Raw genomic sequence first — 27,182 nt, 5'->3', positions numbered from 1 at the left:
CTTTATACTCAGTTTTTCTGCGAGGTTCAATAAGGACTTTTAAACAATTCAGTTTTAAAGCGTTGACATATAAATCGTAGGCGAGCTGACATATTGGACGTAGGCGAACAGACGGTAGGCGAAACGACCCGTAGGCGAGACGACCGGTTACCGAACTGACTAGCCCTTTGACTCTTAATTGATGGAGACTCGCTGAATTATTGGCCGATGAACAGACAAACCCGATAAATAACTGATTGAATGATTAGCCACCGACATCCAGTGAGCGAAAATACAGTTACTGATATCTTAGCGACAACACAAATATCGATGGTCATCGCTAACAGGATATTTGAAAAGACAATAAAAATAAAAGAGGTAATTCTGAACGACTTAATTTTTATGTGTAGCCATGACTAAAGTGCACTGTGGCTAAACCAGTCAGAACTTTAAAACTGCACCCCTGAGTGAACCTTATTGAAAAATTTCAGTGCCTCAAGGCCCTCCTAGCAACGTGACAGGAAGTCCTACTGGCACCAACAGCATCAAACTTTCTTGGCTGCCAGTGTCGAAAGAACTTCAGAAGGGCATAATCCGAGGTTACCAGGTAAAGATTTACGATGAAGAGGGAGAATATTTGCGAAATTCTACAATACTCAGCCGTAATCTCTCCGCATCTTTCGCGGGCCTTTACCAATATTCCAACTACAGTCTGAAGGTTCGAGCCTTCACCAGGAAAGGATTTGGTCCTTGGAGTTCATTGATCAATGTTTCCATCGGTGACCCAGGTAAGCATCAATCACAGATTTTCCCGAAAAAGGGGAAGAAAATCATGAAAAAGGGAAAAATTTTCTGGCGTCTCCCCATAAACATTTTTCATAACATCACCACCTCCGAGAAGAGCATATTACTATTTTCACGATAACAATCCGAAAATTCATTTCTTAAGGCTTCAAAAGCGTACAGAAGCTTGGCCAATCTTGGGACGCAGCCAGGGGGATCCTGGAATACCAGTGGACCTCCCTTCCCAATTTGTGAGAAAATGTTTTTTCCAAAGTAGATGACATACAAATTATGCTATCATTCAGCTTTTCGAAAACGCGTGAACTTAAAGAGTGTCGGCGGTATAAATCTAAGACATTTGGCTAACTCTTCTCGCTGCACGGTAACCAGCCCGTTGATACATAAGCAAGAGGATTAGTGCAAGTCTCTTCAAGGAAGGCGAGAGAAAATTTTTATCTGCGACCCTTCCTCCCCCAATCCTCCTCTTTGAGGCTGAAATTGAGCCTAGCTATCTTCTTAGAGGAGCAGACCAGGATACCTGAACGTTTACTCACCTACCTAAGCACTCAGCTTAAAAGAATCCAAATATTTCTGTCTTTCAGCTCCCCAAAAGACTGCCACGGACGTAAAGGCTCTGGGTACGAGCGCCTCCACAATTGACGTAACCTGGAGTCCAATCTCTGGGTTAGATGCGCAATCTGTTCAAGGTTATCGAGTTTTGCACTTCACCAGAGCTTCTCCGAGTCAAAGTAAGGTCACTGCAGTGGGCAGGAAGGACACTCATGTCACTATAACTGGCTTAAGTCCCTTTACTGCGTACGGGGTGCAAATTGCAGCTTTTAGCATAACAGACGGTAATTACACACTGCCAGTTTACGCCCAAACGTGGGAAGGTGGTAAGTATAGTTAAAATTAAATAATTTTGTTGGTCAGAAATGTCGATCAACCCGGTAAAAAGATTACCTTTTAAAACTAAAATCGCACTAATCAACCAGCCCAGAACTCTCACAAAGGATAAAAAAAGGAATGTAAATATATGAAAATAATATATGTGAACTGCAGATAAGGACGTGGATATCAAAGCAATCTTCTTGTGCAGTAGTAAAAATATGGCCTAAAAAAAAATCAGACTTTTACGGAATTTGAACCCATGACCTGTGCTATACCGGTGCATTGCTTTACCAACTGAGCTAGCAAGCCCACTGGGAGCTGGTCACAAAGGCTGTGATCAGTCGGGTTGACGGTCTTTATTATTCTGAAGTGATCCACAGTTGATATCATCACCATTATGATATTATTATTTCATTTGTTATTTTTCGTGCTCAATCGAATTTTATGTTCTTGCCACCCGCACATAAAATTCATATCTTCTTTCCGTCGTGTAATATCCTCCATTTATTGGCTGAGTGGACATTCCCTAATATTTCCCTAGCGGACAGGAGCGATATCCGATCCTGCATGTGTGCCATTAACAATTGCTCTTAAATCAGTTAACAAGTGAACAGTATGGTAGACTTTGGGTTCTAAGCTCGATATGCTACAATGTAGACATATGTTTCTTTAACAGGGTAACGAAAAACGCGTGTAGACAGGTTTAAAAACTTAAAGGTCTCCGCACATCTCCTTTCGAACTTCCAATGAATGACACCCCACTCCGCCTGCAGTCGTTTGGATACTAATTATTTCCGAAATTTCTTCGTAGCCCCCTCAGCACCTCCCTCCAACATCCGCGTGACTGCCTTCCATTCCCAAAGTCTCTTGGTGTCATGGCTCGACGTCCCCACAGAACACCGCAATGGCATAATCAGAGGATACCGCCTGACATATGCCAACGTCAGTAATAGAACTGGCCCAGTGATAACGGAAAGAGCCTACTCAGTGGTTTTGACTCAGTTGAGAAAAAAAACGGAGTACAGAATTTTACTTTGGGCGTTTAACAGTGCTGGAGACGGGGTGTCGGGCTCAGTTGTTGCAAAGACAGGAGAAGATGGTGGGTTTAAAAATCACCACCACCCCCCCCCCTCACCAAAATAATTTTTCTTCTTATAAAGAGTTGAAGAAGTATTTTCACACACACACACACACACACACACACACACACACATATATATATATATATATATATATATATATATATATATGTATGTATATATATATATATATATATATCTCTGTGAGTGTGCTATTCCTATCACTTACTGATATAGAAATGAAACGTAACCCGTCATGCACCTTTCCGTTCTTAGTACCAAGTCGACCGCCTTCAAAAATAATAGCAAAAAACCACACGAGTCTTGCAGAAATTCCCATTTCCTGGGAACCAGTCCCTCAAGAATTCATACACGGTCGTCATGTCGGTTACCGAGTAACTTATCAAGCTGTTTCTATTGGAGACCTGCCCGCGTATTTCGAGCCAGTGATGAGCATCGACGTTGGGAATGAGAACACTTCAATGATACTTCGAGATCTGGAACCACTTGTAGTGTATAAAATAACCGTGGCAGCCATATCGAACCAGGGACCTGGACCCAAGGGTGTCACATTTGGAGGTAGGTGGAGATAGACTTTATATATTTGTTTACCAGTCCCCTTCTGACTAGTAAAACATGGGTAAGGAACTCTGTAATAGACCCATCCCCACCCCCACCCCCTACCTGCCTTTTATGGGTGCAACGTCCATGCAATCAATTCCCCCTCCATCGTTCACTGGTGAGCTCTGACTATGAAGAGAAAGCCACCGCGCTAATCACGCGTGAAATTATACATAGCAAGATTGCACAAACGCCTTTATTTTCGCTTCCTTTGTCTCCATAGAAACATGCCGTTGCCATAAGCATCTAACGACAAACTGGAGAAATTACCCTCCCTATGTCAATCTGATCTCTTTAAGCAGTCCTGGCGTTATCATACCACGCCTTCTCGAAGAAGTAATCAATGAATGCTGTGGCGAGTGCCGTGCACATGGAAAATCAGAACTGGACTTCAGCCGCAGTGGAAAGAATGGGACTTCGGAGCAAAACAGGTCAGAGTATCTTCTGGAAAATATTGATAACCAGACGGATTTTTCCTTTCCGGTTAACGGCTACAGGTTGCAGAACAGTTACAGGGGAGGATTGGGGTATTCACCGTTTGTTGAGTCTGCTGGGGTGGCGTTTCTGACTTTCCAGGATTCCTCTGATGTGAAGCACGCCATGTTTGTAACGCTCATGGCGTGCTGGCCTGTTGTGGTGCTATCTTTGGTGATGGCTTATATTGCGGGGCTGATAATGTGGTTACTGGTGAGTTTTGACTAGTACATAATTTGATTCATATTGACACACATGCAGTGCTCCTTGTAAACGAGAGATAAGATTACAAAATTATTTCAACATATTGCTGCAACACATTTTTTTTCCTATTTTATTTGCATTTATTCAATTGTTTTTTTTTCATATTTTCATTGTCCGTTTTTTTATTTATTTCAAGGATACAAAATCTAATAATCAACATTTCCCTACCTCTTTTATCCACGGAGCCTGGGAAGGAGTGTGGTGGTCGTTCGTATCTATGACAACCGTTGGGTATGTTTCAGATCGACTGGTAATAGGAAATGATATAGTAATTGTTAGCAGGCTCAAATCGTTATATTGTCTAAATTGCATAAATCAAGCCTTTAATTCTATGACTGCATCCGCAATTTTCGTTTTTTATCCGTTGGGTAGTAAGTTAACCATTTAATAAATGTGCATGAAGATAACAGTTGTGACCTTTGGCTGTATTTTAGCGCCACACACAGCTACGTAGTGGTTGCAGATAAATTTACGATATTCAATTTGCATACAGCTAATAATGGCCAACTTTTGAGGGGGCCAAGATCCATGCACACTTTGTTCCCCATACTTGGGAAAGTTTAACTTTACATGTGGTTTAAAGATTGAGCCAAAACTATGTGGGGGTTTTCATGTCTCCCTCGCAGGGAGTTTAGCCTTAGATCTTGCCTACATAAGGTTTACTCAGTTTCCCATGTCCCAACAAATTTAAAGAGAGCCCCAGTGAAATTGTTTTTTTTTCCTTGTAGCTATGGTGACCGTTCCCCAATCGGCCAATTGGGTCGCATTTTTGCTGTGGGTTGGGTGTTGACAGGTCTCGTCATAATCGCAATAACCGTGGCGGCTTTAACAACAGCGCTGACAGAAATAACTGCACATAGCAAAACCACAATATATGGATCCAAGGTAGCTACTACCAGATTTAATAAGTCACCTTGTCACCTGGAGGAGTGGGGGTGAATAATTTATTTGGAAGGATCACACAGTTTTCAGGGGGGACGGGAGGGGATCAATCTTCGCCAACAGAGAATACTAGGGGAACTATGGAAAGTTGATGGCCAATGAGGGGTCACAAATTTCATCATGGCACAACCAAACCCCCTCTTTTCCTCTCTTAGGCGACAACTGTGACGGTCGTTAGTTCATGCAAGAGAAAATTAAATTATGAGACTGTGTCCATTTAAATACCCTTGTTCCACGGATAACTTGTCTCAATATATTTTGCAGAAACAAGGAATGTGCTCTCCGGGGGATGCTAGAGAACTTACAAAATAATGCAAAATCTAGTTTGATATTTCATTAAAATTATGATCTTTTAATTTTAGGTTGGAGCAATTCAAGGTTCTCCTGAATACTATCTTGGAATCAGACGAAATGCGATTTTAAACAAAGGTTTGAGTTAAAATCAATGTTTGGATTAACAAATATTCATTAACTTAGTAATTAGGAACTGCCATAGACTTGTCATATTTTTGACACACGAGACAAATCTTTTTTGATAGTTTTGTTCAAAAAGTTTCAATATAAACTGCCTGAAATGCTGAAAATGAGATTATATATAGTTTCGAATGATTGTTTTAGAGGATGACTCAAGTATTCTTATCAAATCACAGAGCGAAGTGAGCCAAAGTTTGTGTAATCACACGTTATAATTGCTCTCTCGAAACTTAAATAAAAGAAACCAGAGAAATACCCATGATCAACAGGTTGCACGCAGTCTTAATAAAATCTTGATTTGTATCGTCACTACGACCTAGCTAAAAAGAGTCTTATCTTCTCTCTTCAGAGAAAAACTATCACTCATTAGAAGAACTCTCCGACGCTCTCATCAACAGAGAAGTCGAAGGTATCCTAGTAGATACATACGCCGGTGGAATGCGCCAAGATCTCTTTTCTAAGCCTTCAATTCGAGTGACCCAAATCGTTGATTATCAAACCGCGTATGGGGTAGTCATAAGTGGAGATTCGATGCGCCTTAGAAAGTGTTTCCATGGTTACATGCGCTCGCATCAAGCAGAGATCTTTAAATATGTTGACCAACTTGTCGAACCTATAAAGGTAAGTATGAGTCTTAGTTACGTCTTTTACTGGGCTTTATTGAGATGCTTTTTAGCATCCTTTTAATAGCTAGAAAACTGTTACCTGCCCTTAATTAGTAAGCCTAAAAGAGGATGGGATTGCTTTCTAAAAGATAATGACTTCCAACACCATCATCTGCCTTGTCCCGCTTTCTCGCTCAACCGTTATTTCAATCATCCAATGGATATAAGCAACTTTGAAAACGATTTCCTCGTTTAACTGTCTTCATATGAAACCAAAATTTACAATTCTGTTTAAGAAATACTTCGAGGTTTTAGACGGCGATTTTGAAGACGATTTTTGTTCGAAATCAGAAGCCAAAATATGCACAGGAAAGATTCGCAATGCTATAAATGAAATAAAAGGACTCATATCAGCATAATGAAATCCCCCAGCGTTTTCATTTTCTTTTAACGGTAAGCATAATTTCTTTGGCGGTAATGAACAACTTAAATTGTTCTTACGCCACAGGGATCGGGACTGAGCGACAGGGAAGATATTCAAGATATCTCGACTGGTTTGTTTGACAAAGAAAGTGACCTTTATCAAAGCACACTTATCATTATAGCCGCTTGTGCAATAACAGCTGCTGCCCTGGGGCTGCTCTTTGAAGCAATCCGGAGACTACGAGAGCGGAAAAGAGTTCACGCCTGCGGTAAGCGATAACCAATTATACTGATTAGAACACATTTCGATTTCAAATGTTCTGAAACCAAACGCAAAATAATGTTAACTACAGTCGCCAATCATAACAAAAGAAATACCTCAAAGAGAAAATGGGAACTCAAAGTAGATCCATAAAACACTTCGCTAAACGCGAAAGGAGGCGAGAAAGTAATAACTCCTTAACTTTAAAGCTAAAAAAAATGTTTCATAGCTGTTAAACACGGTTAAAACGTTTTTCAATCAACAAAGCTGCTTAGATAGATGTTTTTCGACGTCGAATTTAGCATATTGAAAGGAAAGTTAGTGATTACTCGAATCCTTCGGAAAATTCAGTTTCCCAGTCACCTGTTTCTGATTTTCATTTCGTTAAACTTGGTTGACTTAATATGTTTTGCAAGTATGAATGGGTTGTGAGTCACAATCTATTTTTCTTACTTATTCTCGGTTGAGAGAGAAGGGAGGGAGGGGGGGGGGTGTGTTTCGAAACCAGCTGATTGAAGAGAATACGAAATTATAAATCCAACACAATTTAGATATATCTCCGACGTGCGCTTGGAATAGTGAGCGCTAACGCTTACGATCTTCTTACGCTCCGTGTTTGATTTGAAACCAGGGAAATTTTTTTTTAATGTCAAAAAGAGGCTACTTAGAAAATATCTCCCCTGCCACTCCCTTCAAGACAAAAATCGTTAATAAAGTAACAAAGTTTAGCTCACCGTTCAACGTTGTTTACAGGTTTTTCGACGGTGAAGGAAAAAAATATTGATGAAATGAAGTTACTTACGGAAAAATTCGTTCAACATATGGTAAAAACTCTAACTGAGATGAAAGCAAGACACATGAGAGAGTTACTGACCTTTGCAAAACTTACGCCACAGAGGAAGACCACGAAGTTGAATCGTAAAATGACCGGTTCTGCTACGCTGAGTACCAAAGACGTCGATGATATTTCGACGCTTTAAAGCACATGATGGCTAATATCTCAAGATGTTCAGCTTACCATGCATATATTGATCTAGAATGGAGAAAAGATAAACTAAAGTGTATTACTTGGTAGACGAAAATTTGCTTGGAATAGTTGCAAGCTAATTAAAAATGAGAGTCGAAATTTTTTTCTGCTTCCCTTCCATTCTAACTTCTGCAATGCCCATTTTCACCATCTTCGTTTACATCATCGTTGGGCATAAGCATTACATATTCACATTCCTATCTTCGCAGTATACAGGAAGTTTGTCACCACAGACCTAGATAAACGGCCTAGCCTGTCACTAGTCTGTTATAGCTCAGTGGCAGAGCATCCGAATACTAATCGGAAGGTCGAAGGTTCGAATTCGATTCCTATTCATCCCTGGGGACCCAGGAGATGTGAGTACATTTTAATTCAGGGCGGGAGAGTCCTTGGGGAAATTTTCTTACTGGGGCTCTTTTTCCCTGACTTAAATCGACTTACAACCCTTGAGTCTCGAGGATGACTCGTACAGAGAGTATTCGGAGTTCTTTTTCTCCGAGTATTCCTTTCTCATTAACTAAATAACACCTTTCTTTAGCTTTCATAAAATCAAATTAACTAGCTCTAACAGTAGTCTTGAACGTGATATTCAGTACAACGCAAAGGGGCAAACAACAAAACCTAGTTTGAAAACTGATGTTTCAGCATACATCGAAGATGCTCTTGGAAGAATGTATCGTTACATCGAATTTAGTTATGACGTATTTAATAATCAATATTTCAGGAAAATCGATCTCCTCATTCCTGTTTCTTAGGTATCCACATGTACGGATGTAATTTCTATATATCTTTCGCTTAGAACATTTAAATAAATATCGTTTTCGATAAAACAGAAGGAGAACAGTTGCTAACATAAACGGATTTTGTCCCTCTATTGAAGTAATCCTTTTAAGGTTTTCTGTAGATCATTCCATTGTGAGGAATTGGTAATCAGCGGTGTTCTTACTCCTTTTTAAAGTTATTTCAGGTAGTTATACATTATATGTTTAAAGCAAACAGTGGCGAGAACGATAGATTACCTCTGAGGCTGAAGCTTAATTCAAGAGTAGACTGAGGCTCAACAAAAATCTTTCTCTGTTATTCTTTTATTGACACACTGTCGAAATAAGGAATCGACTCGGTATTTTTTTTTAAACAAGTTCCAACCCCGCGAGTAACACTTACTGGCTAACCCCCGGTTCAAACCATTTACTGTTTTAGCACTTCCGGTTTCAACGGCCCGTCATGAACTTCAAGCTTGCGCAGAATCATGGTCTAGGGGACTCCCCCTTTTATTGCAAACAGAACCTAATACTTAAACAATAGCAGAGTCGGCACGTTTGCTGCTTCTAATTGCAATTTTTCGTTCCATAACATACCTGTCGAGTCTTATTTGGTACTTTATCAGTTATAGTGACTTTTATCAAGACATCTGTCTGGCAGATTGAGGAAGTAAGGTCTTAACACAGTCAAACGTCGCGTCCTTTTCGAATTCCCCTACAAATCTACAGGTATAAAGATCTACAGGTATAAAGAACGTTTCCGTGGTGTGACAGATTTTGAGTATGAGGTAAATATTCGAGCTTCTCCGTTAATATTTTCTCCTATTTATGTTATTAATATGTCCCAAGTTTCTCTGATTTCCGGCACAAAAGACGTTCCTGCATTTAACTGCTTAGAAATCGGATAGCTTTTACTTGAATCTGGCTTGCAGTTTATTGCCGATTCGCTGTACTGATATGCTTAAAGCTTAGCTTACATGTTACAGCTGTCCAATTCACAAAAAGTCGAAAATATAATTTGTATTAACCTCGGAAGGGGTTGAAAGGATTATTCAAAGTGTCGATTTAATGTGGTGATCGCGCTGATGATCGAAACATCAGTAGCGTTTGCAATCCATTTAAGATAAAGCATGATCGTGTTAAGAACTAGCTTTCGTGTAAGGCTTACTTTAAATTGTTTTTGTATTGTCGTTCACGATAGAGCTGTTGTAATTCCGCACGACGTGAGCATGACCGACAGTCAAATGCCCGTCGGTTGCTCGGGGGAAGGGGCGAGGGATATTGAAGCTTCGAATTGTCGGTGCATTGGTCGCCAGGGAGTTAAATGAAATAATAATTCCTAAGCATGCGTTGGATATGAGATGGTAGATAGCCCACGAGGGGTTAATTGGCTTTAATCATCTCATATCCTATAAGCGCGATTGGAATAATTATTTTATTAAAATCACCCTTAAATATAAATGAATCTTCCCAACTTTAGTGTGTAAACTTTATTTCTTTTAAGCCTACACTTGACTTCCAGTTGATATTATTGTTCGAAGCAAGCAATTAAATATATTAATTACCAAAAACTTAATTACTGGTATTTCATATTTGATTGAAATAAATTCACTTATTGAATTAATTCTTCCAAAGGTGAGTTGAGATGGGAAAATTTTCAAGAATTTATCAGCCAATGACTACAGAGGTATATCTTACAATCACTCATTGTCTTGGATTTTTGTGCTCAACTTGGCTAACTGTACTGTTTTTAATAAATGAAGTTTTTAAGGTTTTGATTTCTTTCTGCTATTATTATTGTTTTATTTATTTATTTTTTGTTGTTGTTGGAAAAGTATCCTTTCATTTTTTTCTCTGCTGATGAATTGTAGGACATTGAAGTCATTAATCCCCATTCGAAAATCAACAGTTGTTTTGTATAATGATGTGTCTCTAAGTATATAAACCACAAAGCAAAAATCCAAACAATGTTTGGGACAAACACAGCCTCTATTATTGCAAGATTACTAATTAACTTACATTTTCATAAATACACACTTCCTATATGATATATATGTGCAAATAAGAAAATAATACTCAAACATAATATTAAACTAAAAAACAAAAGGCTGTCTAGAAGAAACCCTGTGAAGATATTATGACAAGCAAAAAAGGTAATAGAGAGTTTGGAGGGAAGACAAATTGCTTCTAAGAATGCAAATGTTGTTTGTGTGTATCCCTTGCGAACTGAATTCCCAGTTTTCTGGGAATTCCTAGGAATTCCTAGGAATTCCTAGGAATTCTCAAAAATTCCCAATTATGCAAATGACCCTTGCAAACCGAATTCCCAGTTTTCTGGGAATTTCTGGGAATTCCTAGGAATTCCTAAAAATTCCTAGGAATTCCTAGGAATTCCTAGGAATTCTCAAAAATTCCCAACTATGCAAATTAACTCTGATTTAAAAAGCTTGGAATTACTGGGAATTTCTGGGAAAGGAAGACGCCAGTTTTGTGAGGACTTGGAATCCCTAGGAATTACTAGGAATTCTCAGCTTTATTTGAAGCAATTTTAATACCCTGAGGTCCACATAAATTCTAAGAAATTCTCAATACCTTGAATGTGAAGGTTTTAAGAAAAAGAGTAATTTCAGAGGCTTAAAACTTTGGCTCAATAAAAGGTATGCTATACAAAACTTACCAAGAGATATACATACATGTACATGTTTATAACTTAAAGATCATGAAATTTATTACTCAAACTAAGTTTTAGTAAATCTTGACATTAATATGGATTTTCTCATGAACCAGCTGTCAGTTATGTTAAATGGAAATTGCCAACTTCCACAACAATTAACAATAATTACATTGTTATCTTACTTCCCTAACCTACATTACTGGTTGCCTTTGTTAGAAAACCTTGGAACAGTCAAGCTCAGTTGCCTCAAACGCTGTCAGAGACTTTTTGTTGACAATACTTTTAGTAGAAATTTCATGCCTTAGACAAACAAATTCAACACCTAATTAATCTTTCTTTTTTCATGATTGTTGTTGCTGCTTTTTTTTCAGTTTTTTGCTCTATTTTCATGACTAATTGCTGTAATTTGTTTTGCTGTTTTTATTCTTACAAAATATTTTTGTAAGAAAAGGGGAACATTGACTACCTCTGTCCTGTCTGCATGCCAAATGTTTGCAAAGTGTGTGGATGATCCACAAGTATTGGAACTCTTACAAAAATGTTTTGTATATGTTCCAATACTTGTGGATCATCCACACACTTTGCAAACATTTGGCATGCAGACAAGACAAAGGTAGTCAATGTTCAATTTACTTTATTTGAAACTCTGATCTGAAAATATTTGTCAACAAGACTTGTTAGTAGTGAGAAGTACCAACCAAGTTTCCTTTCATAACTTAATTTCTTAAATGTCCCAATCACTGGATCTCCCAAAAAAATATTACATCTTTTTATTTTTGGTGCAAATTACAAGTCCTTCTTTATATAAAAATGAAAAGTGATAGTCACACTTCAATAATAACAGCTCTTAAGTTTACTTGTTGTTCTTCTCTGTCTGTCAGCTATCAACAAGATTGTTTTATACTTCGGGCAGTGCATAACTATTTGTGGACCAGAGTTCCAACGCACCTCTGTAATTGCATATAGCTACTCCTGTCTCTTGTACAAATGTTTCTCCTTTGTAAGACGCACTCTACTCTGTTGTCAATACTGCTTTAAGTTCATTGGAAACGACTGACTGAGGAATCGAGATGGCGGTGTTGGAACGTGTTGCTGAACGCTTGCTACGGTCAAGCTTTGTAGATTTAGGTACTGGTACACTGGGATCATCTATGTATCTCTTATACTTCCGAATGTGGTATCCTTCTTTTATAAGTATGAGGGTAAAAGACGATTTGTAGTCGCATTCAAAACTGTGATTGGCTTGTGTTATTTCTCACCTTGGCCATTAACACAACTCAAGTGAGTTTCGAGTCTTTGTTTCCTCGACAACTTTCGGCCACAAATCGTGCATTTGTAATACGATCGATTCTTTTCGATTATTTCTACATAGAGTGAGCTCACATCTTTATTTGTATCACCAAGCTATCCATCTTCTAGAAGCAGAGAACCGGTCGGAGAGGTCAGAATAAAGTTAGGCGCTTCTCTTAACACTGCAATCGGCAAGCCAGCGGATTCACTTTGCTAGCCAATGACAAGTCCTAAAAGATCCACGTGATCATGCCCGTGATCGGAAACAAAGAAGACTCCATTTGGCGCTCATCTTTGAATGTACTTTGGATCGGTTGATCGCTTTTCTCAACTGTTTTGCTTAATATAACATTTCTAAAGATAGCTTTTATTGTGGTTCAATGGGAAAACGAGAATAGCGTGAGTGTTGTAAAAGAAAAGAAAGTCGTTGGCGCCGTGGAGTTAAAAGAAGGGACAACAGTTGACATATTGACTGGTACAAACAAGGGTCGAGTGGCCATCTGTAAAGCTACGATTTTGAAAGTTTGTGGTGAGTAAAAATTGCGATATTCGTTACGTGATCAAAATCTTATAAAAGAATAGATGTAGCGGGTTGAATTAAGCTTACGTAACGCTCGGCGCAACTGAAACTAGAATAATTCTGAGAATCGAATCGGTCACTTGCATGCCGCAGTTTCTTAAGCTTATGCTTTATAATGAAATAAACCTATCAGTAAGGTTTCAAGATTCCTCTAGTCACGTTTGGGAACATTCAAGATTCATAATAGGAACTGTTATTAAACAAACCTTAGTACATAAAGAAGCCCTCCTTGGTAAAAACAAAATAATGTATTCAGCCCTTTTTTAGTAAAATCCATGAGAGAGATGTACTAACTCCAATATAAAAGTCACTCAATATAACAGAGATTTCTCAATTTGAGAATCCAATGAATGCCCTTTTCCTCATAGCCATCTTAAAAGCCTGGTCTGAGCTTTAAATATACATATTTTAATATATTATTTTTTTTCAAATTCAGATGTCAAGGAATCCAGATACAAAATGGTCAAGGTTCTTGTTGACAACCTCATTCAAGGCCAACTCATTGTGAGCCCAGGAAAAAAAATACAAACAGTACAAACAGCAGCTAAGTTTGCAGTTTAGGATAACTTTATTCTAATATATTGTTACAGTTACAACAAGATTTAAATCAAAAAATCAATTTTATTGGTCTGTAATTAGCCCCTTCACTCCCAAGAGTGCTTGGTTTTCAAATATAACTTAAGATATTGTATTTTATGGGAAAGAATCAACAGATTTTATTCACAATTTGTGTCAAACCAAATTTAATGATTGATTAGAACTATTTTATATGAATAGCTGTAATTGAGGATTAATCCGTATGAAGTTTTCAAGAAAAGAAAAATAAATCAAATCCCATCCTAATATTACCACACATTGATGTTATTTAATCAAAAATATTTTACATGTAAGCCTTAATTAAGCTTCTAAATAAATTTCATTGAATACTTGAATTTTAGCTGGGTTTTTTTTAATTTAAAGTATTTATTTTATATCATTAGCCTCAAATTTTTGCTTAAAATTCCCAGTAATTCTTAAACATTCCCAAAAATTCCCAGAAATTCCCAAAAATTCCCAGAAATTCCTAGAAATTTTTTAGATTTACAGCTTTTCAGGGAAAGTCGTTGGTTCTCTGAGTTGGAATTCCTAGGAATTCCAAGTCCTGTTGGCTATAAACTTGGAATTTCTGGGAATTTCTGGGAATTTCTGGGAATTTCTAGGAATTTCTAGGTTTTTAGAACCAGAGTTGTTATGGTTGGGAATTCCTAGGAATTCCTAGGAATTCCCAGTCCGAATTTACCGTGAAAATTCACACCTTTATTCCTAGGAATTCCTAGGAAAATCCTAGGAATTCCTAGGAATTCCAAAAGCCATTTCGCAAGGGTATGTGCTAACAAACTGGGCCATTGATCTAGGTTGTTGGTTCAAATCCCATTGAGGCCTGAATTTTATTTTTTTGCCTTATTTTCACCACTGCTTAAGTGGTGTTCATGACTGTGAAGATTGCTGTCATATTTACATCCATGATCAAGCTTACTATTTAGCAATAGCTGAATGCATATGTGTGATGTAACTCTCAGCAGTTTTTGTGGTCAGATTTACTCACCATTTGCTCAACCAGTAGTGGTTGAGATTTACTGATCATTCAGTGATCGATCATGTAGTAATTGAGATGCTGAATTAAACCTTTTGTGTTGTGCAATCTTGCCTATTTTGTGCCTCGACATTATTTCAATAACTTAACATGACATCATTGTACTTTTACTTGCAATATGGAACTTAACTAGTAGGGTAGGTCTGTTGATGCTAAATTGCTTGTACTTAATAAGCAAGCTTGACCACAATAGGCCATTTTACAGTTGTGTACTTTGATTTGATTTGGAGTGAGGCTAAAGGTAACCTTGTAGTGATAGAAACCAGTATCTAATTAGCATAATAACATGGCAGTTTCCATTTGAAAAGCAGCAAGATTTGTATCATAACAAGATCACCCTAAGCCTCACTCCTGTTAAAAGGCTCAGCAACCATTAGCCCACAGCTGTAAAATGGACTATTACAATGCAAAACTGTCCTTGTACCAAATTACTATTTTCATAATTTAAAAGAACATCACCCTATAATGGGTGATATTTCACATAAACTTAAGCTTGCAACATGAGATCTCACCTCAGCCTTATAGTATAGATTATTTAAATTTTTGCTGTAAACTATGAACTTGCTCCACACCATTGTTGAACTTTTGCCCATATCAGTCAAGAATGTATTTCATAAATCTTAAAATTTAATTGAATTTTGTTTGATAAATTATCTATCCTTAATTCTAGTGAATTGATCTTTTTTTAAAATAATTGTTTTGCTCCTTTCTCAGTCCATCAGATTGTTGTTATGGGTAAAATTGAATGTATCTTTTCCAATCTTAGAGGAAATTAGAGATACTAATAATAAGGTACTTAAATTAACTAATAGTATGTATTTAAGTTATTGAAATAATATTGAGGCACAAAATAGGCAAGATTGCACAACACAAAAGGTTTAATTGAGCATCTCAATTACTACATGATTGATCACTGAATGGTCAGTAAATCTCAATTGCTACTGGTTGAGCCAATTAGAGCTAATAGTAATTAACTATAATTGAGCAAATTTTTGCCACCTTTCTCTTTCTTCAGGCCAGAATAATGTAAAACAGAAACTTAAATGAACAGTAAGAAGCATCCTCTCAGGTTTGCAATGGCTATGGAAAGAAATCTAATCACAGTTCCATGTGAAAATGAGGACAGACCTGAAAAGGAAGATGCCCTGGACTTTGACGAGGACACCCTGCAAGGTACTCAGTCCTTGTCACAGTTAACCTTCAGATATCAATTCCATTGGGGAATTACTTTGAGACACAGAAAAGGATTTAAGACCATGCAAGCACTCAAAAGAATATTTGGGACAGTTCTTCACCCTTTGTACCCTAACATTGATGTGCAAGTTCCCTATACTGTTCTAAATGGTCCTTCCCTATAGTACTTAAAAGCAGAATTTGTTGAACAATCAAGAGCTTCTTGAGTTCACATTCATTCCTATAATTCTCATGACTTATTTAACGTTTGATAGAGGTTAAAGGGCCAATGCTCACTTTAATTAGTTGGCTAAATAAGTATAATTAAGGCCTTGAGTTGTCACCTGGATATCTGTTTTAAGAACTGTCTGCCTCCCCTTTTTGCATTAACTGGTCTACTCTTTTCCCCCAAACTCAGAAGACTCAAATTAAAGTCTCTTGTCAAGGTTTTGTTTGAGTAATTTAGTTTCTGATCTTTGTTCTTTACCCAATTTGTGAGAAGGTGAAAACTTTTACATGAATAAACTACCCACAGAACAAACCAGATGTCAAGACATTGACATAAGTCTTTGCTTATTTTTTATTTATTTTTTGCAGCCATCGCTGATGTTCATAGGAACCAGGGTAACGAGGCCTTCAAGAAAGGAGATTTCCTCAATGCTATCCACTTCTACATGGAAGGAATCAAGGTTGAATGCAATGACAAAGAACTACAAGCCAAGCTGTATAACAACAGGGCAATTTCACATTTCAAACTAGGTAAGAAGCTTAAATACACAGTTTTTTAGGGATTTAGTGGTTTCTATAATCAGGAATTAGTTCAAAAATAAGGTTTTTCAAAACAAATTACACTAGGATTGAGCCCTCAAATATGCATAGCAGTATGGTTACTTAATTCTTATCATGGCTCAAATCAATGAGTGCAGATGCACCACATTAGTACATTTTTAACAATTACCTTACATTTTTTGGGTTTACTTAACCTAAATAGCAATATTTATTTAAAAACAGGAAATTATCAGGATTCACTGAGTGACGCAGAAGCTGCCACTAAGTTACAGCCAACATTCCTCAAGGCAATTGCTTCAAGTTTTAAAAGACTGTTTTCACTCAACATGTATGTATTCAAAGGATGTTTGTAGCTAACCAATATCAATTTTGGTCTCTGTTTCTCTTCTTGGGCACTAATGAAAACATCATGTTGCCTACAGGAGCCACTGTCTGTGTTGAACTGAAGAAATTTGAAGAGGCCATCACTTGGTGTGATAAGGGATTAGCTGTATCCTTTGAAAAATCTTCAGTTCAATTTCTTGAGTAAACAAAGAGTCTTAATTTTCGACCTGACTTCTTATGGCAGAAAATACGAAATAGGGAATTACCGTAGTCTCTCAGTTATAAGGCGCACGGTTTTTACATGTGTCTTTTGGTGGCAAGTTAACGCTAAAATTGGGGTGCGTCTCATAGCGGAGTATCTTCGCGCAACAAAATATATCAAAAGATAACAATTTTAGCAGCTAAACAAGAAAGGAAAAGGACACTAAATGTTAATCATTGACTTTTCTTAGATTTGGTGGTTCTGAAAAGAATCGGGTGGCTCTAAAAAGAGCCGTTGAGTATGTTCGAAAAGAATCGTTTTTCCTGTTCGCTGTCTGTGTCGAACTCGTTCTCGTGTTCGTCGTCTTCCTCTCCTAAAGCTACAGCGGTGGTTTTAACAATATGTGTAAGATATAAATCTATTTTGTTCCTTAAAATTCGAACCAAAGAGAGGTTTATATACCCAATTAAGAAGCCCAACAAGTCACCGCGCTGACCTCTCGTCTCTGATGTGACCGTTGATTTTAAAAGCTGATATTGATTAAGTATACAGTAAGTACGAAAAGAAGATATTCTTAGATAAATTAGATTTTAGGATTATGTTTTCTAACTATTTATGTTAAGACAGGGTAATTTTCATGCTTATAGTTCCTATTCAGCTTTTCATTTTATTTTTTTCTGTTCAACAGTGCGTATTTCAATGAAATATTTTTGTTTGAAATAGTTGTTTACCTCATGTCTGTTAAATGTTTCTTATACACCTTAACGTAAAGAAGATCGACTACAATAACAAGATCCTGTTGACGTTAAAAACCCAGTCTGTCAAAGAACTAGCGGGAGAGTTCGTGGACGAAAAAGATCACGGTGGCCCTGATATTGCCTTCAACAGTTCAGGTGATATCGAGAAAGTCTTTAACAATTATCATGTAAATCTTAAAATTGCAAAAGAACGAGAAGACAAGGCTGGGGAAGGATACGCCTATGGGAGCCTCGGAAATGCTTTCGAACAAGTGGGAGATTTAAAAAAAGCTCTCTACTACTACAATATGTGTCTTCATATTGCAAAAGAAGTTGGAGACACGCCTTTGAAGGGTAAAGCTTGTGGCGGTCTCGGCAATACTTATCAAAAGCTGGGTGATTTCAAAAAAGCCGTAGAGTACCACAATTTGTGTCTTAAATTGTTTAAGGAAATGGGAGATGAGCGCAACGAGGGTGGTGCTTACAGCAATCTTGGAATTGCTTATAGATGTCTTGGTGATTTAAGAAAAGCCATAGACTACCACACTCTTCATCTTGAAATTGCCAAAAAAGTAGGAGACAGGCATAGTGAGGGTAGAGCTTACGGCAACCTTGGCAATGCTTATCACAATCTAGGTGATGTCAAAAACGCAGTAGAGTACCATAACCTCCATCTTGAAATATGTAAAGAAGTAGGCGATAAGCATGGGGAAGGTTGTGCTTATGGTAGCCTTGGTATTGCCTACGACAGTGTGGGAGATTTCAAAAAGGCTTTGAATTACCACAACCTTCATCTTGAAATTACCAAAGAAATAGGAGACAAACATGGGGAAGGAAATGCTTATGGAAATCTCGGCATTTCTTATTTCAGTCTGAGCGATATGAATAAAGCTATACACTGCCTCGAACTATGTATTGAAATTAGTAAAGAAGTAGGAGACAAGCATACGGAGGGCTCTGCTTATGGCAATCTCGGCAATGCTTATAAACGACTGGGAAATTTCAAAAAAGCCACACAGTATCACAACCTACATCTTGAAATTGCTAAAGATGTAGGAAATAAGCATCAGGAGGGTAGTGCTTATGGCAATCTTGGCAATGCATATGAATGTCTAGGGGATATGAAAAAGGCCATACAGTACCATAACCTAGATCTTAATGTTATGAAGGAAGTAGGAAACAAGCTTGGGGAGGCTAGTGCTTATGGAAATCTAAGCACTTCCTATAAGGGTCTGGGAGATTTCAGAAAAGCCATAGAGTACCAAAACCTACATCTCGATATTTGTAAGGAAGTAGGAGATAAGCATGGGGAAGGTGGCGCTTATGGCAATCTTGGCTCTGCTTATAAGAGTCTGGGAGATTTTAAAAAAGCCATAGAGTACCACGACTTACATCTTAAAATAACCGAAGAAATAGGAGACAAGCATGGTGAGGGTATAGCTTATGGCAATCTTGGTAGTGCTTATCAAAGTCTAGGGGATTCCAAAAAAGCTGTTGTGTACCACAAGTTACATCTTGATATTACTAAAGAGATAGGAAACAAGGATGGCGAGGGGGGTGCCTATGGTAGTCTTGGCATTGCTTATTTTAGTATGGGCGATCTCCAAAACGCTATAGAGTTCCATAAACTACATCTTGAAATTACCACTGAGCTTGGAGACAAACGTGGAGAGGGTGAAGCTTATTGCAATCTTGGCAATGTGTATCTCAGTTTGGGAGATTTCACAAAGGCTATAGAGTACCACAACCTTTTTCTTGAAATAACTAAAGAAATAGGGGACAGGCATGGGGAGGGTAAATCTTACGGCAGCCTTGCAAATGATTATCTAGCTTTGGGCGATCTGATGAAGGCCATAGACTTTTGCAATCGACAGCTCAACATTGCCAAAGAAGTCGGGGACAAATCATTAGAGGGAGCAGCCTACTGTTTATTAGCTTCCATTTTCGAATCTCAGGGCCGACTGCCAAAAGCCGTTGAAAATTACAAAGCCAGTATAGCGCTCTACGATGCTATGAGAAGCCTTCTCAAATCGAAGGATGAGTGGAAAGTTAATTTTAGAAATAAAGCTCAGATAGCTTATACGGGCTTTTGGAGAGCACTCGTGAAACAAGGTAATATAAACGAGTCCTTGTTTGCTGCGGAGAAAGGAAGAGCACAAGCTCTGATTGACCTCATGGAATACAGTTTTTATGATGGGGTAGGCCCGTCTGAAGAAGGTAATAACGATTTAGCAGTTTTAAAGAACCCTGCCGAAGAAGAAGATGAACTTTTGGAACTTTTAAGTTACCTTCCATTAAACACTGTTTTTCAGGCAGTAGACTATCCTGACGTTAGTCTCTGGGTAATCCTTCAAGGAAAAGAAATTCACTTCAAACAAAGCAACGTAGAACGCACGGTTTCAGAGAATGGTGGTCCTTCCCAGTCCTTTAAGGCTGTCATCCTAAATGCTTATGCAGCAATTGGTGTTAATGTAGATATAGCATGCGAGGATCGATCTTTGAATGCTGTGAGAGAAAGCCACTCAAAAGAGAACGAGAGGACTGAGGAGGAAAGCCCTCAACCTTCTGCCCAACAAGAAGATTGTTTGAGCACTTTGTATAACCTCATTATTCAACCAATCACTGATCTGGTTCAAGGCGATGAGCTAGTCATTGTTCCCGATGGACCCTTTTGGCTTGCTCCTTACGCTGCATTCAAGGATGCTGATTCCAAATACTTGTGTGAATCGTTCAGAATCCGACTTGCTCCATCTCTGACAAGTCTCAGACTCATTGCCAAGTGTCCAGATGATTACCACAGTAGAACTGGTGCGCTGCTTGTTGGAGATCCGTGGGTAACAGACATTCCATGGACTTACCCCAATGGAGAAAAAATCTTCAAGCAGCTCCCGTTTGCTGAAAAGGAAGTAGAAATGATCGGTGAGATTCTGAATGTCACACCAATCACTAGGAGACAGGCAACGAAGCGTGAGGTGTTGAAAAGACTCAGTTCTGTTGCTTTAGTTCACTTTGCAGCCCATGGGAGCATGGATACTGGCGAAATTGCTCTAACACCTGACCCAGAGAGATTATCCTCGCAAATCACCAAGGAAGATTTCGTTTTGACAATTGCAGAGGTGATGAACGCTCAACTTCGCGCCAAACTTGTTGTACTCAGTTGCTGTCACAGTGGTCGGGGCGAAATCAAGGCTGAAGGTGTAGTCGGCATAGCGCGCGCCTTTATGGGTGCTGGAGCTCGATCTGTTCTGGTGTCCCTGTGGGCGATTGATGACAAGGCTACTTTTGAGTTCATGAAATGCTTCTATCATCACCTTACGCAAGGAAAACGTTCAAGCGAATCTCTACACCTGGCCACGAAGAGTCTGAGGGAATCCGAGAATTTCAATAAAATCAAATTCTGGGCTCCGTTTTTGCTGATCGGCGATGACGTCACTTCCGAGTTCAGTGCATTGGAATGAGGAAATTTTGAATTGAAATCGCTGGTCGTTGAAACTGGAGACCTTCCAAATCGGCGGACTCAAAGGCGTGTAATATATAGTTTTTTTTCCTGTATTCACATTTTGTTTATTGTACTCACTACTTGTCAAAGCTTTAGTGTTTAACTTATAGTAATTTGATCGTGTCAATAAGACATTTATCCTTAATGTTGTGAAGAAATAAAGAAAGACCAACTCTGTGGACCAGTGGAAGTGTAACTATTTTTTGTTTGCTTTTTTACTTGCTTGCCAAGATTGCAAAATGTACCATGGCTCCTCTACCATGTCACTGACGATGTCTGTCACCAAAGAGACAGTCCACTCCTTTCCTCATTTTCTTCTTTTATAATTATGCATTACTAGGAATTTGGTCACCTTGCTTTTATTATTACTTTAGGGCCTCAGATTTTTCCCAAGCGAAGGAAAGATCCGCCATTTTTAAGAAAAGGGGCCGTGCACTAAACCTTGATGATTTCTCTCTATAGCACGTATGAATGACGTTTTCATATAAAGTGGTATTATCTTGTCAAATGGTGGGTTGTTGCTTTTTTTTTTTTAAGTAGAATCTAGTCCTTGTAAATTGATTCTTATTCTGTCATTGTCGAGATTGCCATTCTAAGATTTATTTGAGGAACTAACTACCACTGTTAATGTGACCGCATCTCAGACTTGTTAGATTCACTTAAATGAAAAGTATTGAAAATACAGAGAGTAAAATCTTAGAAACGAACACAATGACTATTAATTGCCTAGTGAGAAGACGAGAGAAATATTTCTCAAGCGTATTTACATTCTATTAAGGCTTGCCTAAGAGTTCATTTATATTCGATTTACTGGGCTATATTTTTTCCGATCCGATAAAGTATTGTGAGTAGTGATACCGTAGAAAAAAAAATTGTTACAGTTCCGAGGGATATTAGCTGTTTCGTTCAACCAAAAGGGGTTTGAAAATTTTAAATGTTTAATCAAAAACTCACTCATTCACAGTGAAGGTTTGAGAAAAAACTAAAGCAAAAGGATATAGGGCTTCTATCTATCTTTCAAGATACATAGATCCTGTTAAAAAAAAATTGTGCTTAAAGCCTGCCCAAGTATAATTTTAGAAATTCTGAATGTATCTTATTCAGATTTTAGGTTTTATGTTACACTGAGATGCAGGGGCCACGATGTGCAGGTAGGCCTGTTCTGTGGTCTAAAGTTTCAGATTTGCTGTATCCCGGCTGTTTGAGGGGAAATAATCTTAATATCAATCTCAACTTTGCATATTTTAGTAACTAGCATTTGTGTTTCTCTTGTAGTTAGTCTACCTTGTGTAAGTTTGACTATTATGTGACGTAGGATTTGGCAAATAAGCCTGGAGAGTTTAAACTAATTAAGCTTGTTTAACGTCACTGTATTAACGTGTAAAGTTGGATTTTCTTGGAATAATACTCAGTACAACTGCACAGTATATCAGTCATAGCTTTCGATTAACCCTTTTACTCCCGGGATCTCAATAGAAACTCTCTTCTCGTTTGATTAGAAATCGTTTGTGTTGCTATATTTATCAAACTAATATGCCCTAGTTAACATACATGAATACACCCATACACATATACATTCATATAACATATATATATATATATATATATATATATATATATATATATATATATATATGATCGCGTAAACGTGAAACTTAGAGTCAGAAAAGTCTCATTGATTTCTCCAACTTTCAGATATATAAATATATATATATATATATATATGTATGTATGTATGTATGTATGTATGCGTGTATGGGTGTATGCATGTATGCATGCATGTATGCATGCATGTATGCATGCATGTATGCATGCATGTATGCATGTATGTATGTATGTATGTAGGGAGGGAGTGAAAGGGTTCATCTTAGTTTCTTTATTAAGGGATTAGTCTTAGTGCAAGTGATTGCAGTTTCATGTTTTACTTAATTCTTTAGTTTAGTTACATTATACAACTCTCCTGATTATAACAGTTGTCTGATAATTTTGGTGTCTTAACAAATATACTGTCATTGTATTATTCTAATGATGCACAATAAATGGATTTAGAGAGAAAAAATCTTGAATGACTCCTACTGAGGAGGTGATAAAGTCCAGAGGCCTTAAAGCGCTAAGAGGTGCCACGAACTTCTTAGCCATGTTACGAATGCTCTACACCTGTTACCGCAATATTTTTTCGGTGGAGTGAGATGTGTGACGGAGGGGATTTGACAGAAACTTTCCTGAAAACTGCAACCTTATCTGTTTTAGTTTGGGCCTATCCCCGCGAAATGAAAACAAACAACGTAAATTTTAAAAAATACCGTAATTTTGCCTCTCTAGTGTTAATATAGAGGCAAAATATTGTCGTTCCTTCTCCTTTGTGCTTGTAAAATTTCTCGTTTGTTAGAAACATGCGCATTCATTTTGCCTCCGTGACGACATCCGTCTTTCGAGCTTGCGCTGTAACACACAGCATCATGGCCACTCACACGAGCAAATCGTTATGGAACTCGTATTTTTCCTTAAGTTTCAAGCTGATGGCTTCCTAAGAAATAGTTGCACCGAGACCTTCGTTGATTCTGGTCAATTGTTCAACTTTGAATTTATTTCAAGTTTTTCAGCCAACACTTCACGATTAACTGCTGTTAACTTCCGCAAAATACCTGGGGCCTATGTATAAGTATTTTAAAGGTTGAACTACGATCAAAAAGATCGAAAGATAACACAGCCTTCCCGTTCGCCATTCCTGTTCTCCATAAAACCGGAAGTTTTCCTTATAACTGAATTGTTTCCGGTTTCGTGACGCCCTGTTCGAATGTTCTTATCTTACCCTATTAAAATTTGAGAATTTTTCAAAAGTCTTTCCTAGCCATCTTTCGGTAATCAAGCACTGGCTAGTTTCTTTAAGTGCCTGTCGTCTATCTGCCTCGTATTTCTGTCGTTTCATTTCCCATTCGCGATAATGAAGCCATCGAAAAGAGGTCGTCCTGCAGGGATGGAGGGCTGCCAAATTATATGGCTCACTAAATAAATTTTTAGAAGCATGGAATGAGCGAAAGACAGCTTTAGAATTTGGCAAATAAACGAACAGCAAGTTCGCTGAGGCCCTGCTACACAGTATTTCGGATAAAATTAAAAAAGATAGCTCCTCTCTGCACTTATGTGGCCGTCAGACGGGGAAACGTTTACAATCAAACACACGCCTAATCCCATATAATTTTTGAGTGACCTTTCTCTCCCGGTGAAATAAAATTCAGAGATTCTTTTCTACAAAATTTAATCTCGGCAATGACACGAATAAAAACTCAAGCATTCGAACATCTCCGTCTCTCTGCGATGCGTTTGGACGTCCAGGGTCGATTCCATGTTAAACCTTTCGCTTTCGTATACTTTTGTGTCTGAGTAAGATATTGTATCATGTTACAATAAACAGTTGCTGTTGTCCTGTCTTACAAATTCTTCTATTTTGTCTTCGCTTCTGCTCCACAGACAGGAAACGTCGTCAATATACCTTTTCCAAACTAGCGGTTAAGTTCTACTCTAGGTTATAATACCCTTTTTTTGTTTTTCCATGAAAATGGTGGCAAAGGTAACTGCCGTTGTGGTATTCTTTGCCGCTTCGTGGGTTTGTGAGAGAAGGTTTTGAGCTCCCCGAAAATAACACTAACAACGGCGCGCAAAACACACTGACTGAGGGTGGCCCTTAAATCGTTTTAATCAATTCTGATTAGCTAAAGAGAACTTTTGGGAAATAACTAATTAGCCGGCGTGAAAGTCTTTTTCTTAGCCGAGCAAGAGAGCTTAACTTCTCTAAGTAAGAACGGAAAAGGATGCTACACATGAGGAAATAGAAAGGGGACGATTCAATATAAAAATTGTCTCAAGAGGAGGCCGTCGATTTCAAATTCTTTCATAATTAGACGGACCCATCCAAAGTAAGAGGCTAACAAAAAAAAATGGATTCAGGATCAAACAAGGATAGAGAATTGGGTTGAAGACCTCGAATTATAATCTTGAAAAATTTTAACTATAATTTTCGGATGGAAAACCTTGAGCGTCACACGTCATAACATGACAAGTTTGAGAGTACAAAAGAAGGCTTGGAGTGATTACAAGGGGCGGCATCTCATTATCATTGAAAACATACCAATACTTCATGAGCGAACTGGAGCAGTTCAAAGGATGTGCTGTTCATCTAACGATATGCAAGAAATTTAAACTAACCAAGATTTCAAGGGGTTGGTAAGGCGAGAAGAGACAAAAATGGGTGAATTTGATGAAGTAAATGTCATCGTGCTATCGTTCCGCTACCATTACGTCAAGAGCTTTAAAGTGAAAACATGGTAGTTTATCCTGTGTGGGGACATAATTATCTTAAGCTAGGAAATCGACGCCTCATTAGTCTTTTTATTGTATTGTTTGCAGCACCCGAGGGCAAAATGAAGCGAATCCTGTGCTCTGTTTGGATGGGCCCCTCTTTGCATTCGTGATGCCTGCTTAGATCCCGCGCAAGAAAAAAGAAATAATTCCTTCGTGAAAGCACCGTTCGGGAGTTTGTGCGGCTTCTTATCAATTTCAACTGAGATTTGGGACGTTGAATCATCGTCGTTTATTGTAAACCAATCAAATCAACTTATTTTTAAAGTTTTCGAATGAAGAACGAGCAAGCGTCAGTATAGTTACATCTCTTTCCCAACACTAGGAAGGAAAAGAGGCATGGCTCGTTCTTGATTCTTATTGGAGCGAATTATTTTTGCCCTACATTAAATACGTTATTGACTACGCTTGTTCGGTCAAGATGGATTGATATTGCCTCGTTCTATTGTGTGTCTTTGATAACCGATAATTTGTCTCGGTCCATGAAGACACAAAAAAGATTGAACTCGGCCATATCCAACCACTTAATTTGACTTCACGCTTGGTCAATAGCGCATATGCCTTGTTACTTGCTTCGTTTCGTGCCAAGCGGCGCGATTGGTACTAGTACGTTGTAAAATTAAAAAAAACCAAAAAAAAAAGGGTGTGCTTTTTTCCTTTAAATTCTTTTATTTATTCGGCGGAGAGTAAGATGCGATGTTACGAATGCACTACAAAAAAAATAGTTTATGAACTGTTATGAGAAATCGAGTCTCACACCTTTGGGTTCCTCGCTGCGATGTTTAGAATTCGAAAGGAGGCGAATGTTAACCTCGATTAAGAATTAAAGAAAGGCTTGAAAAATTTCTTCGTTATACTGCAGTTCTTAGAGAAAGAAAATGATAGCGAAAAAAATAAGTCGCCTTTGGGGATTACGGTTTTGTTTTAGAATAGTCTGGAGTTAAATGAACACTACAGTAAGCAGTGGTTAAGAAGATGTCTGAAGAAAAAAAATAAGGCCTGTACGGTAGTTTAACCCATGAACTCTGGGATACCGTTACTGTGCTCTACAAACTGAGCTAACAAGTCCATTAAAACCTAGTCATTTGCATGGTTCTTTATAAATCCGTAGAGGGATGAAGGAAAAAGAATGGAGTTATACGGAAATCTTTTTGAAAAGCTAAACCAGCTGTACACTTTCCAACACGCACGAATATTAGCATGGAAATAAAATTACAGTCAACCGTCTAAGGGTGGGATAATACATTACCATATGGACAACCATATTTTTGCAACTGCTTGTTGCTTCAGGGTTGTTTATTCTCGAGCATACGATCAGAGAATGTCGCACGAGCCAA

The 27,182-nt window shown here is 38.1% G+C and overlaps 3 protein-coding genes across 3 annotated transcripts in view; all 3 read left to right on the top strand.

Annotated features, from left to right (window-relative positions):
- LOC113664428 (uncharacterized) overlaps window positions 1-8,641 on the top strand; it is a 49,417-nt gene extending 40,776 nt beyond the window's left edge. Inside the window, exons 37-47 of the mRNA XM_089194882.1 lie at window positions 471-767; window positions 1,365-1,658; window positions 2,465-2,752; window positions 3,009-3,311; window positions 3,577-4,040; window positions 4,228-4,322; window positions 4,820-4,976; window positions 5,396-5,462; window positions 5,857-6,128; window positions 6,621-6,804; window positions 7,551-8,641. Of these exons, the coding sequence (XP_089051008.1) occupies window positions 471-767; window positions 1,365-1,658; window positions 2,465-2,752; window positions 3,009-3,311; window positions 3,577-4,040; window positions 4,228-4,322; window positions 4,820-4,976; window positions 5,396-5,462; window positions 5,857-6,128; window positions 6,621-6,804; window positions 7,551-7,777 (2,648 nt within the window). The 3' untranslated portion in view covers window positions 7,778-8,641. The remainder of the gene's footprint in view (window positions 1-470; window positions 768-1,364; window positions 1,659-2,464; window positions 2,753-3,008; window positions 3,312-3,576; window positions 4,041-4,227; window positions 4,323-4,819; window positions 4,977-5,395; window positions 5,463-5,856; window positions 6,129-6,620; window positions 6,805-7,550) is intronic.
- Window positions 8,642-9,081: 440 nt separating this feature from the next.
- LOC113664438 (uncharacterized) lies at window positions 9,082-21,591 on the top strand. The gene is made up of 6 exons (XM_089192958.1): window positions 9,082-9,373; window positions 15,778-15,935; window positions 16,533-16,694; window positions 16,947-17,024; window positions 17,147-17,214; window positions 18,026-21,591. Exons 2-6 carry the CDS (start codon window positions 15,806-15,808, stop codon window positions 21,443-21,445), a joined length of 3,858 nt encoding a protein of 1,285 aa, XP_089049084.1. The 5' UTR covers window positions 9,082-9,373; window positions 15,778-15,805; the 3' UTR covers window positions 21,446-21,591.
- LOC149034522 (uncharacterized) lies at window positions 10,231-14,061 on the top strand. Its single transcript, XM_089194881.1, has 3 exons — window positions 10,231-10,272; window positions 12,910-13,078; window positions 13,566-14,061. The coding sequence occupies exons 1-3, from the start codon at window positions 10,231-10,233 to the stop codon at window positions 13,688-13,690; spliced, it is 336 nt and encodes a 111-aa protein (XP_089051007.1). The 3' UTR covers window positions 13,691-14,061.
- Window positions 21,592-27,182: the final 5,591 nt, after the last annotated feature.

This window comes from Pocillopora damicornis, chromosome 14 (assembly GCF_964200805.1).
Source record: "Pocillopora damicornis chromosome 14, jaPocDami1.2, whole genome shotgun sequence".
Classification (NCBI taxonomy): domain Eukaryota; kingdom Metazoa; phylum Cnidaria; class Anthozoa; order Scleractinia; family Pocilloporidae; genus Pocillopora; species Pocillopora damicornis.
Note: the sequence above shows the minus strand (reverse complement) of the source record. Positions and strands in the feature narration are given on the sequence as shown.